The sequence below is a fragment of the Melopsittacus undulatus genome, chromosome 9 (assembly GCF_012275295.1).
Source record: "Melopsittacus undulatus isolate bMelUnd1 chromosome 9, bMelUnd1.mat.Z, whole genome shotgun sequence".
NCBI classification, from domain to species: Eukaryota; Metazoa; Chordata; class Aves; order Psittaciformes; family Psittaculidae; genus Melopsittacus; species Melopsittacus undulatus.
The window spans coordinates 15,153,726-15,169,560 of NC_047535.1; the positions used below are offsets into that span (position 1 = coordinate 15,153,726).

Below are 15,835 nucleotides of genomic sequence, written 5' to 3' on the forward strand. Positions count from 1 at the left end.
CTTTTTTCTCAAGATGCAGATGCATGCATGATATTATCTGCATTAAAATAAGTAACTTTCTCATCAGAGGTACCGAATTGTAAGTCTTCTAGAACATGTATGGACTTGTTACAAATACGACTTTGGTACAGCTCAGATGCATGGCAGCTACACAGTTTTTCAGTTTAGCCATCAGCACTTGTGCTGCTAACTTGCACTTTTTTAAGTTCTTCTGGTTTGCATCAAAACACACTTTTTAATATGCAGTTGCAATAAAAAATGTCTGTAATATTCTCTAGGATTTTGAGAGGATACAGCTCTTACAGGGGATGCATGCATGAGAGTTTGTATTTGGTAGATATTCTGTCTCAATTCCATTCCTCAGATGATACATTGCTTTTGGATTTGGATGACACAGTAAGTGGCAGAGGTAAGAAAATGGCACTGCAAATGCATCTTCTTTTTTGGGCTACAGGTGGCTGCTGTAAGAGAAGGAATGTCTTGGATTGTTCCAGTTCCTTTGTTGTCTCTTCTGACCGCCAAGCAGTTGGAGCAAATGGTCTGTGGAATGCCAGAAATATCAGTTGAAGTTCTGAAAAAAGTTGTGCGCTACCGAGAAGTCGATGAGCAGCATCAGCTAGTTCAGTGGTTCTGGCACACTCTTGAAGAGTTTTCAAATGAGGAGAGAGTCCTTTTCATGAGGTTTGTGTCAGGAAGATCTCGATTGCCAGCCAACACAGCTGATATATCTCAGCGATTCCAAATAATGAAGGTTGATAGGGTAAGACGCTGCTTTCAGATGCTGTTTTTGTTGATGTTGTTTGTTTGTCTGTCTGTCTGGTTTTTATTCCTGTCTGGTATCATCTGCCTTTTAACAATAGGAGACAGGTTTCCATAACTGTAAATTTACAGGGAAAGTATGGGATTGGAAATGCTCTGAGCTGTTAAAAGCAAACATTTTAATTATGTGGAAGGACGTATACTGCATGAATTGCATCGTAACTCATTTGGTGCATTTACTATAGTTATATGATGGGAGGTCAAAATACCTTCTTGCCAAGAAACAAACCTTTTCCTATTGTAACTTGTTCAATGTAATTTTCTGTTCCAATACCTTTTTTATTTGATAATTTTTACTCTTTTTCTAAAAATTTTAAATATGTGTAAGTAGCAACATATGACCACCAGTGAATGGCTTAAAACCACTGTGATGAGTTTACAGAGTGTTTACTCTATGTACAGGATGCATTCATTTGGCATTACTTTTGGGTTTTGTGCAGTGGAAGCATGTTGTCTGTGAACTACATGAATCAAAAACTTGGCAAAATCTAAGATTAGCAGGGTTTTGACTGTCACCTTTGGTTAGGTATCACTCTAACTGCCTAATTTTAAGGCCCACTGTGGTGTGTACTTTGAATGTTGCTTGGTATCTTCCAATAAGCTGCTAATAGTGTGATCAGCTTTTCCAGTAGTTGAATTTCATTGCTGCATAGTTACACTACTTGCAGAGCAGGTGATACAGCAGTCATTTTGCACCTCCTTAAGGATGAAACAACTGATGAAAACAAGGGAGGCCAGTCTGTTGCTTATAAGGAATTTCAAGATAGAATGTGAAAATGCTGACTGACAGAGGCACAGAAGGGAGGGAGCAATGGAATATGGATAATGTTGCGGGCTTTGCTTCATTCACAACTTAACAGTGTCCCACCTTTTATCCGTTTCCACAGCCTTACGACAGCTTGCCTACCTCACAGACTTGTTTCTTTCAACTGAGGCTCCCACCTTACTCCAGTCAACTAATCATGGCAGAGCGTTTGCGCTATGCAATCAATAATTGCAGGTCTATAGATATGGACAATTATATGCTCTCACGGAATGTGGACAATGCAGAGGGCTCAGACACAGATTATTGACATTCTGTGAACAAAATCATCTTCCTTTTACTACAGATAGTGCCCTAAGTCCAATTCATTGTTGACATAATTTTACAGTAACCATAGATGTTTTAGGAGCATAAAACCAGATGTTAATAGACAGTGGCCACATTTTAGTTACTCTAAATGTAACAAAAATTTAGATGTTTTTATTTTTTTGTGATTGTAAAAAAGGAAAAAAGGAAAAAGAAAACAAAAAAAGGATGATGGGTAAGTTTTTTCTTCCTCCTTTTTTGGTCACTTTTGATAAGTTTGCATGGAGACATTTTGGTGCATTTTTGTTGGGAATAGTATATTTGTAAGCCCTCCCAGTGAACATGAAGAGTTGTACATTGTGTATAATTGTTCATTAGCAAGGACAGTTTTACATGAATATTCACATATTTATTTTGTTTTAATTTGAATTGCCTGTGCAGGGTTCCTTATGCAGAAAAAAATAAAGCAAATTGATGAATCGGTTGCTTGGATGCATTTGTGAACTGTGGTTGGTTTACTCAGTCTTTGCCTCAGGAAAATTTTGTATTCCAGTGTTTAGACAGGGTGTGACATTTGAAGCATCTTAAAATGTTTACCTTCAATGCATCTGATGTGCTCTGCATTCTGTGTCTGTTTGACATACTGGCTTTTTCAGGCATACCATTTACTCCTCATACTTTAATACAAGTTAATGTACCTGGTTCCTTCTTGATGTTCACTTAAACATTTTTCTCCTCCAGAGTAGTAGTAGTTGCCAGTAACAACATACTGCCACCTTGCTCAGTAACCTTGAAATCTTGTCAAAACAAACCAAAACCAAACGTCTTTTTTAATGTACAGATTGATGTCATTGATTCCTGATCGGAGTGCAAAACAATCAAAATGGAAGTGGCAGGGTAGTAGCCAAGGCTGTGATTCAGTACATGTTCCTAATTATGCCTTTGCTTCAGTAAATGTCATGTGTTTGGTCTTGTTTGGTTGCTGCTGTGATTGTACTGTGATCAACAGTGTGGCTTACACTGTGATGTTCATATTTGTTGTGCCAGTGATGTACTGTACATAGGCATTGTTGTTCTGTGTCTTAAGGAAGTGCTGAACAGATCTCTATTTGTCTTCAGCATCGGTATCAAAACTGTATCAAGCTATAGGTGTTTCTTGGTGTTCAGGAGTAGGATTTACCTGGACTGAGGGAAAGGGTCCAGTCTGTCCCCCAGTGAGTCACTGCTGCTCTGCCCTAATTCCCGCTCCCATCCTCACTGAGCCTCTTCAGTAAGGATGCTATGGCTCCTGAGGGCTAGAGAGAACGTTCAGTAAGTTAGTTTTGCCTGGGACCAGACTTGGCCATCTGAGTCTGGAAAAGAGAGTAGAAAATCCTGCTGTTTTCCCTCCTGTGGTTTTGTATGTTAGCAGAGGTGGATAGGGAGATTTCCCAGTTGTCCAAGGCTGACCTGGTGTATTGCTGCCAGCTGGAAGTGTTCAGAGGGCTGAATTGATGAGATGTTAAAATGTGGAGGTCTGGGTTTTATCTGGTGAACTTTTTTCCGGTAGGACTAGTTGTTGGCTTATGAAGCATCCTGGGGGAGGTTGGAAAAAGGAGGGACTTGGGGCTCTGATGTCATGCAGACTTAACTTCCTGCCTCTTTATGCTCTACTGTTCCAAACTGGACTGAGACTTTGTGTCCCAGCACTATATTGTGGGGGAGTATACCCATTTCTTGGTCTAAATGTGTAAGTGTAATAAGTGGAGAATAGACGATTACAAATAAAAGGGGAAACTGCTTTGTAAAGTTCTGCATAGACTTCATTTATGACTCTGAATTCCTGCTACTAATTTGTCAGCCTGTTCCAATCAGGCACAGAAAATAATAGAGCTGTGTCTAAGAAGATAGCTTTGTGTGGGCTGTGCATTTGGCTGCTTGGATAATGAGAACATTTTTGGAGGAAGTTTCCAGTAAAGTGAAAGAGGATATTACCTTGGTAAATGTTGGTTAAAGGGTTGTGTTTGATTGCTTCAGTTAAGACTTTTAAAATTGGTTGTGCTTGTCCTTGAATAGTCTATTTTAGCATCATTAAAACTGTCGAGTGCTGAATTGTTTTTATATTACCCTACTGCTTTTTCCCCCAGTAATTCCATTGTGTATACATTCCTTTCAACCTGCTGATTGACTTTTTTTGTTGCTCAGGCATCTGAGAGAGACTGGAATAATGTTCAGGTTTCCTGCATAATGCTTCTTAGACATAATTGCATACCAAGGTAAAGAATGTGCAACGTTGATTATGTCCTGCTACTGAAGACCATCTGAGAAAGTTCTAACTTACGTCAGTTTTGAGAGTATTTTATGTAGGCAATCCTCTTGCTATGCAGAAAGGGGAATAAAGATTGCAGTGTATTTCTGCATTCTGTAGTACAAGTAGGTCATATATGCAGGTAGTTAAAGAAAATAAATGTGTAGCTCAGTCTTTCAGCATTGGGTGGGACATCTGTGTATGACTGGAGAAGGGAGTGCCAGTGCTAACAGATGTGTGGCATTTGCAAGGTGTGTGTGACAGTGTGTTTACCTAGACCCACTGCATATAACGAGAGGTGGAGGCACAGTAAAAGTGTTCAGTTATAAACGTAACCAGAGAAAAAAGCTTTAGTGTACATCTAAGGCTGTTGTTTCTCAAAGCCCATAATTTCTGTTGCTTATCCTGGTTTCACCCAGGGATAAGGTAATTTCTTCTCTATCACCCCTGGTATTTCCAATCATTTTTTCCTGCTTTTTTCTTTCCTACCTAGGAAGTACCTCTGTAGCCTTTTGGGCTATCAGACAGCTGGATAGCCCTTTGCAACAGGTAGGCACACTACAACAGAGGACAGCCAGTCCCTGTCACTAGAGGTAGGCAAGTTCTGTGAGCTTGAAGCCTCACTCTTGCTGGAGCTGGTGGTGGTAGTTTTGGTTCAGCTGGTGGAGGTGGAATGTGTTGTGCTTAGAGTGGACTGGGAAGAGCAGAATGTGTTCTTGAACCAGGAGTATGTACTCTCCACGAAAGAGGTGAACAGGCAGTTAGGTCAGTTCTGTAAGTTTGATTTAAATCTGTCCTTTAGCCCTTTTGACTGCATGATGAAGTGAATGGCAAAAAAAAATGTCTCTGTTGGTAAGTAAGGAATTTGACTGTGCTGCAGGCCTTTGTTGAATTTCTTCCTACCTTATTGCCAAGCTCAGATATGTTGTTACAATGGAAATCTGAAGGGTCTGCTGGCTGCTGGAAATTGTAGGAAAAGGCGCAAGCTTTGGAGGCAGACTTAAGGAAGACTTTTTTGCCACTTGCATCTGATAACCTGCTGCAGCTTCCAAATAGGCATCTTGGTTTACATCACCTTTCTGTTAGTACTTTAATAAAATGATAAATAACAAGTGTCCTCTCTCCACACCTGGGAAGTTAGAGCTGGGGTCTGTGAGAGTAAAGAGGGTTTCAGTAATCTTAAGAGAACTTTGACAGAACTCAAATGTCTTGGAACTGAAGAAAACTATTAACATGCATCCATCCTTACATAATAGCTTAAATAAAACATACTCGTTATATACTCCCTTTTCAAATTGGATTGCTAAGCAATAACATTATTATGGGTGCTGAGAAAATATATCAACACAAGTGTGTCCAAATTTTACTATGTCATGAACCAATATCCCCATTCAAGGAGAGGATGAGCAAAGTAATACGACTTTGAGCATTTGTACACAAAGAGGCAAAGAACCCAAGTAGGAGTGTTCTAAGGCCTTTTGTAACTCCGCCAAGTAAAAAACCCACACTACCACTGCTCCCACCTCCCCAAACAGTCCTGATAGAAAACTGTCAAAAAAGCAGAAGATAGTGACAGATGCACACCCGCTCTCATTTCTTGTAGCTACTTGAAAATCTTTTGGGTGTCAGGTCTACAGAGATGCATCTTTCATCTCAGTACTTAGTGAGCTGGCATCAGGAAAAGGTCTTTAGTTACAGATGTGACTGTACAGAATTCCTGCCTTGTTTTGGCTTGTCAGCAGTATTTGAAACCGGGGCTTTTCACCAGTTGTGTATTCAAGGTAAGAATTGTGTCACCATGCCGATTTCCACATCATGGTAAGTTTGTTCAGTCCAGCAACCTCTTTTCCAAGTTGTAATTGCTAGTTTAGGAATGCTGATTGTCCTTCCTGTTGGACTTCCAGTTTTGTTCTGTTACGTGCTTAATTAAATTTTAGGAATGAGTTAATGGATTAACAGAATATTCCAGTGGCATGCTGCTGTGATTAAATGATTGGTTTAATTTGTCTTCTGGGTGAGTTTCTTATTGCTACTCATACCCATCAAGTATTTCTGTAGGATTTCAGCTGTGTTTAACTGCGTCTGTAATGCTGTGATTTATTTCTTAGCTCAGCCAAATTAGAGAGTACCAAAGGATATCTGTGGATCAGTTAGCCACCATGGCAAGAAGTAAGTACACTGACTTCTGCTGAGAGCTGTAAAGTTCTCTTTCCATTTTTGATGTACCACATAAAGAATGCTTTCAGGAGTTCCTGGCTAGCTCATCAGTTCCTGCAGGGGGAAGAACAAGAGCCCAGGATGCAGTCTGTTAAAGTATTTCTGCTGAGATTGTGTTAAATTTACCTTTCTAGAGAAACTGATTGGAAATCCAGTTGTACAGTACTACTCCTGCAGTAAGAAAACTGGCTTCAGATGGAATTTTGATAACATGTTTCCTCTCCTTCTGTTCAAACATGAATGAAAGTGAGTCAGTTGAAATGAATCTTTCTTTCAAGACTACCTCAGGCATCAGGGCCAAGTTCTCCATTGTGACATGTCAAGCTCCCCATAGCTTTAATGAAAAGACAGTATGGGAAAAAAAGAACACATGAGAAGTTGGGAAATCAGGCCAGGTATTCTTGAGTAATTGAGGCCCAACTTCACAACTTGTTTCTACAGTTTAGAGGCCCGGGGGAGGGGGATGTCTGCTTTACTTCAGCAGTCATTTGTCACACATTCTTTTTGGTTTAGCAGAGAGGTGCTACAGTCATGCTGGTCTCTAACTGTGAAGAAAAACATGTATCAGGTTAGATGTTTGTGGCAACCTTTAATAAGTTGTTAAGTAGGAATTTAAGAGGTTACAAATTCCATTCCTTAGAGGAAAAGCTGGCTCCTGTGGTCTTCCAGTTACATAAAAGATGCAGACACGTAGTAAGTTTGCAAAGCTATGTGTGTAGATACAACTGTTAAAATGCAACAGAGATATCAGGTTATTTGAGCCTTGATAGTCTTGATATACTTGAATTCCAGCGATAAAAGTTCCAGGTTACATGTCTGTAACTATTTCATCTGTGTTCTGACCAGTGCAGGAAGATTATCAGCAACTGCAGAGCCTCTCCTGTCAAGGAAGAAGAGGCTTGCTGTGGTATGTGCACAGAGGTTGCTGTAGTGACCAAGTTTTGGGTGATTGTTGTTAATTGGAACAGGAAGGCTGACTCTCTCCATGGGACTGAACAGTGTTTCCAAAAGTTAGTGTTTCTAAATGTGCTTTAAGGAGACACACACTCAGGTATTTCTACTCTGTGTAAGTTTTAGTTTAAAATGAAATCCTAACTGCTGTAGACTTCGTTGTGATTTCAGCTGGAACTGCTAGTTTCATTGTCTGTGTGCAGCCTTCTGTTTGATGTCTAAGCTGAACTGACACCTGGTCCTTCAGGGCAGTCAAGTTATCCATAGGCTGAGTTACCCACCTGTCATTCTTTCGAGGTGTAAAGCTCTTTGGTGGGTCGTGTTGAATGGGAGAGAAATTTCAGGTAAATCGAGGTGAGCTGCAGAGTCAGCAAGAATGGGCAGGATTCTAGATTTTGGTGTGCTCTCCAGGAGTCGGAATTCTGAATTCATGGCAGAATTGGTGAATAAAATGGACAGTAATGGAAAGGGGAATTTGAGGATGTGCCATTGCAATAAAGCACAGGTGAGGAGACAGGCTGCTTTGGAAAATAGCATGCTGGAGTTGAGGCAAAAACCTGAGTTATTAATGCTAGATGATCACACTGGTCTGTATGATCACTGAGCCAGACTCAACAGGCAGAACTGCTGATGGGTACCTGCACTACAGCTGACACAGTAACATTTGTCTTTATTCAAGCAAATCTGTATGTGCCTCAAGTCTTGGAACAGTGCTCACTACCCCACTGAATCCCATTGTGTGATTTCAAGACAGGTTTTATGTAGCAGAATAAAACTGTCAACCTTTGGTGTCAGACTTCGTAGGCAATGCCACAGGAACTCTTCATGAAAAATGTTTCACTGCAAGCAGCAGAGCAGCACGCAGGAAAGGGACACCCCTGTGGTTTGGGATGAAGATTGATGTTGGTTTTGTAGTTTGCAATGAGAAACAGGTGTTTATAAACTCTCTCTATACATCTTTGTACTGCAGCATATTCCTCAATTAGCATTTAAAGCTACAGGCTGGAAGTAGCTGTCTTGTCCTGGAGGTAAGTTCTGTGAACAAGCATTTGTTTCATTGTATCATGCTTTAATGTCAACTTCCAAACAGTGAGCTGGCATATTTGATCAAAGTACATAATGCGAAGGCTCAACCTGTGTTTTGTGTACATTGCCATGCAGCCTTCATTTAATAAACAAGCCTTGCACATCAGCTACAGCCATTGCACACTGAGGAAGTGATGGTTGTCAGCTACTCTGCTTTTGCTAGAAAGAAATGGCTGGTGTGGTTCTCACTGTGCACGGGTGGATGCACATACGGGTGTATCTTTTAACAGACATCAGTTAATCACTCCTCCCCTGATATCTGTGTAAGCTGTGCAATTACTCAGGCTCTGTCTGCTGCAGCTTTATGTACTTTCTCATTACCTAAGGAGCTCAGAAAGCAAGAGGGTTCACTCTCAACCTTGGGACTTAGCAGGAGTGTTCTTACTCTTTGTGTCTCCAGGCTCTGCCTCACTCATTCCAACTCAATACAAACTCCTCTGAGTTTGTATATTTCCTTTGTATATTTCTTCCATGCAGTGATTAATAAGATGACCTTTGATATTAAACTTACTGAACCTTGTCAAACCACTGTTAAACTTTGTAATGTTCCATTTCTCTCCCATTTTTGTTTTACCTCATAAAACATACCACTGCTGCTCTCCTCTAAGTGAGGTGCATTCCACTCATTTGTGACAACAGGGTATCAAAATCGCAGGGTTTGGCTTTATTATGGCTAGCATTTTGAGGCAGTAATGCAGGGGGTTCCAGTTCCACAGAATATGAGAAAGCAAACAGGTTTTCTCCTTAAGACTGTCCAGGTGGAGACGGATGCCTTTTCCTAGGGCAGCCTTTGTTGGGACGCAGGCGGAGTGCAGGAAGGCCGCCAGAAGGCAGTGTAGCAATGCTGCCCTACAGCAGGGCAGTCGTGGCTCAGACACCCACACTGGCTGATGGCGCATTACGCTGTTTGTTGCATTTAAAGCTGAACCAATTTTCGTGATGCTTTTTCAAGCATCAGCTTTTTCCCTGGCTTATTGTCTGGAATCATGTTAGCGCTCCTCTCTGCTCTCAGTGTCACGGAAGGGCACTTTTCCCTGACTCTCTCTAGACCAGTTTGTGTTATGTTCCGGCAGAAATCCACGTGGAGCGTTTGCAGTGAGCTCCCATAGAGGGTTACTGCTTCCAGGGTCTGGTCAGTGATCCGCACACAGTTTTCCAGTTTGAGTGTCCTGAGGTTTGGGCAGTTCTTGAGAAGCAGTAGGATGCAGTCATCTGTAACATGGCCGCAGCCTGAGAGGGTCAGAGACAGCAGGTTTGGACACCTGAAAACAGGAGTGTTAACAGGTGAGACAAGGGGAGAAACAAATACTAGAGCTCGAGAAGCTGGGATTGTTAGGAGTAAGGGTGAAAGTTAGAGAAATACCTCCTCTTCCATTAGGAAGGCTTAGGAATGCAAAAGTAGGCGGGGGCACACGCAGCTGTTCTGCCGTCACTGCAGCCATGTTCTCCTGTCCTTAAAGCTGGTACACAGCATGCTCCTCTTCCTCTACACCCTGCCCCCCCCCCCCCCCCCCCCCCCCCCCGCTGCTGTTTCACTTCTCCTTTTGAGCAGGGGCAATCAACTGGGATCATGTCAGTGGCATGAGCTTTGTTTTTACACTTTCCCACTTAGGAGCAGTTTGAAAACCCGGGTGTGTTAAAGCAGGCAGGGTCAGGAAAGGCTCCGACCTGCCCCCTCATGGCTTCCTCACCAGCATAGAAAAGTACTCTGAATTCTGAGGGAAAATCAGGATCTCTGTTTAATTTGCATTTCTGTTTGCAAAGCATGCTCAGTTTTGTTTGGATGGAAATGCTTTCAATGGGTTGCTGCTAAAAGGCACTGGTCCTAGGAAGGCTAAAATGGAAGGAGGGGGTGTCAGTATAAACTGTCCTTTTTGGGAGTTCAGTCTCACTTGTGTGCAGGAATCCACACAGGGCTGAAGGGCATCTGCTGGGTTGTGCTGGACTCTTAAGGCTGGTTACTGCCCTGCGGGCTTTTCTTTGATGTTTGCCCAGCAGCTGCTTCGGGGTTACAGGTTCTGCAGAGACAGGCACTTCAACTGTTTCAGCAGAGCTGTGGTCATGTGTCCTCTGTCTGCATCCGAATTTGTGGTGGCAAAAAGAGTGGAAATAACGGTGCAGTGTGGCTCCATGGTAGGCACTCTAATGCCAGGATGAGAGGATAGTTTTCCTGCTCCCTTTGCTGTAGGCACAGATGTGCTTGCCTCGTGATACTTTGCAAAAGATCCGAAGCGTTGAGCAGCTGCTGTAGAACGGTTACTTCTGAAATTGTATTTGCAGCTTAAGGCTCCAGCTGAACCTCCCTTTGGGTGCTTGGTGGGAGCCGGCTCCCTCACCGTCCCCGCAGGACACAGTGCCCGGCGTTGTCCTGCACCTTGGTGGGGTTTTCACTTCCCAACCGGACTCTGCCCGAGCACAGGGCCCAGGTCCAGGGGCGACGCGGCCGTTAGCGCACACTGCAGGGCAGGCTCCGACTGCCCCTTCCAGCCCTGAGCCAGGCCCGCAGCCAGCCGGGATTGGCGCTACCCCGTTTGCTCCTCCCGAGGGAGCTGAACCTTGTTTTCCTTACAGCTGTTTGTAGCAGTGAAGCTGTAGGAAGCAGCGTTGTGTGCCCAGAGCTGCTTCCATAGCGGTATTTCTTTCATTCCCTGTAGTTTACATGAAGCTAGGAGGGAGTTAAACTTCAGTGTAAACGCAGTACTTACTTATTTCTAAGAATGAATCAAATGTGGTGTTTATTTGATAAACTTGGGCTTGTTATGACAGCTTTTTGAAATCACATCTTTACCACCCTGCCCCCCCCCCCCCAGTGCTTTGCATTGCCAGAATGGCACCTTCAGTTAAGCATTGCACTTTCCTGTATTCATGTATTAATGATTCATTCTTCCCCCCCAAATAAGGCAAAACTAGGCTTCAGGAAAGTAAGCATGAAGTACCCACTGCTGCCACTGTAATACCAACTGAGCGCTGTAGTAAAACTGCAAAGTCAAAGCACTCCCATACTTACCACTCCATTTCAGGTAGGAATGTATGGAGTAAACCATGCTCTCAAGTTAACATCTAGTTTCACACCCAAAGAACTTACCTGTTGCAAACTTCTAGTAAAAAGTCAGTGACAGTGTTCTCATGCCTGTTACAGAAGTCTTTCTGGAAACTGTTTTTCATCCAGTCCTCAATGTTACACACCTTGACTCTCTCTGAATACCAGCAGATGGATAAGTATTTTAAAGCAGGTCCCAGGAGGAAATTATCCTTCTTTAGTTCCACTGGAGAATGAAAGTTCAACAGAGACCACAGTAATGGATCCTGAAACACTTCTAGCAGCTTGTGACATGTTTTTGCTAAACTTTTCCTACTGTTTTTGTCCAGAAAAGAAAACAGATGTAAAAGGCACTCCCGATTGAGCTGGGTTATATGCATAGCCTGCCGGAGCCCCTGTGGTAGACAGAACAGTCTCCGGCCCTGTGGAATTACTAGCAGGCAGTGCTGGAGGGGCTCACAGGCACCAGAAGGCTGTTGCACATATATGGTTGTGGAATGGTGTTTATTTTTGGCAAACAACTGGTGCAGCTCAGAATAGGGAGAGATGAATGCATGAACCTCTTCTTGGGTTGTGCGAGGGACTGGCAGGGACGTGTGGAGCAGCGCAGGATGGGAATGCTTCCTTAAAAGGGATTTTGGTTTTCCCTTCCAGGCCCCCTGGAGTCCAGCAAAGCTCCAGCACTGGGCAGTGACTGATGGGGGGGGGTGTTGGGCTTTTGGAGCAGAAATGGGGGGTTGCAGCATCTGACTGGTTTACCTTTATTTGTTCAGTGATTTCTCCAATATTGCACTTCCGGTTCCTGCTCAGGTACAGTACCACCCCGTAACAACCCTTCACCCAGAAACACACACCCCTCCACACCAACAGGCACACTGATAAGCAAAGACACATGCACCAACACAGACATGCATGCAGACACATGAATGCAGCCACAGACAGACAGATGTGCACACAGACACGTGTACACACGTGCACACACAGTCACAGACTCGTAGACTGGCATAGGTAGAGATACACGCAGAAAGACATGTGCACACAGACACATGAACACACAAACACATGCACAGACACATGCACATACCAACTCACATGCAGATACACACACCCACACAGGCTCGCACTCAGCTGCGCACACAATGCACAGACCTGCACACAGATATACTGATGCGTGTGCACACACAGGCAGAGATAGGCACTCAGATGCATGCAGACCTATGCAGACATGCACACAGACTCATGCACAGAGACATGGATGCACACAGATGCACAGAGAAAAGCACCCACAACCAGGCACAGATACATGCACACACACCCCTATAGACCTTTCTACAGACACATCTAGAGATGAGTACCCAGACACACACCTACAGACATGAAAACGGACATAGAGAAGGATAAACAGACCCAAAGATGGACAAAAGGAATGACAGACCCAAAAACGGACACAAAGAAAGAACAGATACAAAGATGGACATATGGACAAAAAAAAGGACAGACAGACACAAAGAAGGACAAGGACAAAATAAGGACAGACACAAGAAAAGACAACACAAAAACAAACAGAAGGACAAATGGACAAGGAAGGACAAGACAAGGAAGAATAAATGGACAGAAGGATAGACAAGAGGGAAGGACAGATAGACAGAAAGGCCAGATGGCCACAGTAAAAAGGAAGGACAGACACAAAGACGGACAAATGGAAAGATGGACAGAAAAAAGGACAAACAGGCACAAAGGATGAACAAAAGGAAGGACAGACACAAAGACAGACACACAAGCAAACAGACACAAAGATGAACAGAAGGACAAAAAAGGACAAATGGACACAAAAGGACAGATGGACACACAGGCAGAAGGAAGGACAGATGGACATGGAAGAAAAAATGGACAGAAAGAAACAAAAGGAAGGATGGACAGAAAAAAAGACATGACGAACACAAAGAAGGATAAATGGATAGAAAGACAAAAGGAAAGATGGATGGAAAAAAAGACAAAGATGGACAGACAGATCCAAAGACAGAGAAAAGACAGACGAGCAAAAGGAAAGGCAGACTGACAAAGAGACAGTAGGAAGGACAGACAGACACAAAGATAAACTGAAGGATAAATGGACACACAGACGAAAGGAATGACATGAAGGACAGATGGACAAGAGGAAGGACAAATGGACACACACAAAAAAAAATGAGGAAGGACAAACGGACACAAAGATGGACAGACCAACAAAAGGAAGAACAAACTGACAGAAAGGGGAAAAAGGACAGACACAAAAAAGAAAGACAAACTGATACAAAGAAGGACACACAGACAAAAGGAAGGACAGATGGATAAAAAGGACAAACAGACACACAGACAAGAAGCACAGACAGACAAAGGACGATGGACAAAAGCAAGGACAAATGGAGAAAAAGAAGTACAAACGAACACAAAGACAAAAGGAAAATTGACAGAAAAAAGGACAAATAGACACAAGGACAGAAGGACAGACAAATGGACACAAAGACAGACACACAGACAAAGGATAGACGGACAAAAATATGGACAGAAAGACAAAAGGATGGACAGAATAAGGGGAAAACAGACACAAAGGAGGATACACAGACAGAAGGGAGGACAGACACAAAGACAAAAAGGAAGAACAAATGGACACAAAGACAAATGTAAAGAGAAAACACAAAGATGGAAGAACCAACAAAAGGAAGGACAGGCAGACACAAGGAAAAGCAGAAGAACAGATGGACACAAAGATGGACAAGGGGCAGGACAGCCTGACACCAAGACGTACAGATGGACAAAAAGAAGAACAAAAAGACACAAAAGGGCAGATAAACAAATGGAAGGACAGACAGACACAAAGGACAGATGTAGACAAAAGGAAGAAAAGACTGACAGGAAGGACAAAGTGACACAAAGAAGGCTACACAGACAAAAAGGACAAACGGAATCAAGATGGTCAGACAGACAAAAGGACAAACAAATGGAGAGAAGGAAGAGCAAATGGACGAGAAAAGGACAAACAGACACAAATATGTACAGACAAAAAGGCAGATGGACAAAAAGAAGGCCAGACAAAGAAAAGAGGACAAATGGACACAGAGAAGGACACACAAAGATGAAGAGATGGGTAAAGGGAGGACAGGCAGACACAAGGATGAACAGACAGAAGAACAAACAGACACAAAGACAGACAAGGGGTAGGGCAGAATGACACAAAGAAGGACAGATGGACAAAAGGAAGGACAGATGGACAAAGGAGGACAGACTGACACAAAGACGCACAAAAGGACACACAAGGTCAGAAGGAAGGACAAATGGAATGGGAAGACGGATATAAGGAGGGACAAACAGAAACAGATGGGCAAAAGGAAGGACAGAGCCACAAATGGAAGGACAGACAGACACAAAGACGGACAAAAGAAGACAGACACAAAGGACAGAGACAAAAAGGAGAAATGGACACAAAGATGGACAGACAAAAGGAAGAACAGGCAGACACAGGGACACAGAAAAACAAATGGACAAATAGAAGGACAAGCAGGTACAAACAGACACAAAGGTGGATAAACAGACAAAAGGAAAGGCAGACAGACACAAAGATGAACTGGGCAGACAAGGACAAAGGGACAGATGAAGAACAAATGGACATAAAGATGGAGAGACAGACAAAAAGGACAAATGGACACAAAGAGGGACAAATGAACAGAAAGAGACCGATGGACTAAAAGGCAAGGATGGACAGACAAATGGACACAAAAGATGGACAGACAACACAAGGATGATCAAAGACACATATATTAACAGCAAAATGGATGGACAAAGATGGACAAATGAAAGACAAAGGGACACATGGACGGACAGTCACAAAGATGGACAGATGAACACAAACTGAAGCATGGACAAGCAGGCACAAAGATGGACAAATGGACGCAAGGACCAATAGGCAAAACGGAAGGACAGCCAGAACAGACATACAAATGGAAACACTAACAGACAGATGGACATAAAGGCAAAGATGGACACATGGACAGACCAACACTAAGACAAAGCCACAAACACAGACACATGCAGACATGGACACATATGGACAGAGACCTAGACAGCAGACACAGACATGTGCACAGGAGCCAACACACGCACAGACACCTATGCGCACTCATGCAGTTGTGCACACAGAGGTACTCATTTACCCACCTTGTGCACAAGGGAAGTGAGGACACAGACCGGTGTGGACAGAGCTGGTCTGTGTTTAGCTGTCTGTGGGCTTTTGCTTTTAATAAATGTCTTCTATGAGCTCACATATGACAGTGGTTATTGTGTAATTTTTGGTTTTGCAGTTTTAGTTCTGTTGCTATAGTTGTGCATG

General features: G+C 43.0%; 2 protein-coding genes across 2 annotated transcripts in view; one reads left to right on the top strand and one right to left on the bottom strand.

The window, feature by feature from the left end:
• The window catches only part of HERC1 (HECT and RLD domain containing E3 ubiquitin protein ligase family member 1), a 76,765-nt gene extending 74,402 nt beyond the window's left edge, over positions 1–2,363 (top strand). The window contains 2 exon segments of the mRNA XM_005145703.3: positions 455–760; positions 1,707–2,363. Of these exon segments, the coding sequence (XP_005145760.1) occupies positions 455–760; positions 1,707–1,892 (492 nt within the window). The 3' untranslated portion in view covers positions 1,893–2,363.
• Positions 2,364–6,966: 4,603 nt separating this feature from the next.
• FBXL22 (F-box and leucine rich repeat protein 22) lies at positions 6,967–13,899 on the bottom strand. Its single transcript, XM_005145702.3, has 2 exons — positions 11,515–13,899; positions 6,967–9,691 (listed from the first exon to the last, which is right to left on the bottom strand). Exons 1-2 carry the CDS (start codon positions 12,213–12,215, stop codon positions 9,346–9,348), a joined length of 1,047 nt encoding a protein of 348 aa, XP_005145759.3. The 5' UTR covers positions 12,216–13,899; the 3' UTR covers positions 6,967–9,345.
• Between the last annotated feature and the right edge of the window lie 1,936 nt (positions 13,900–15,835).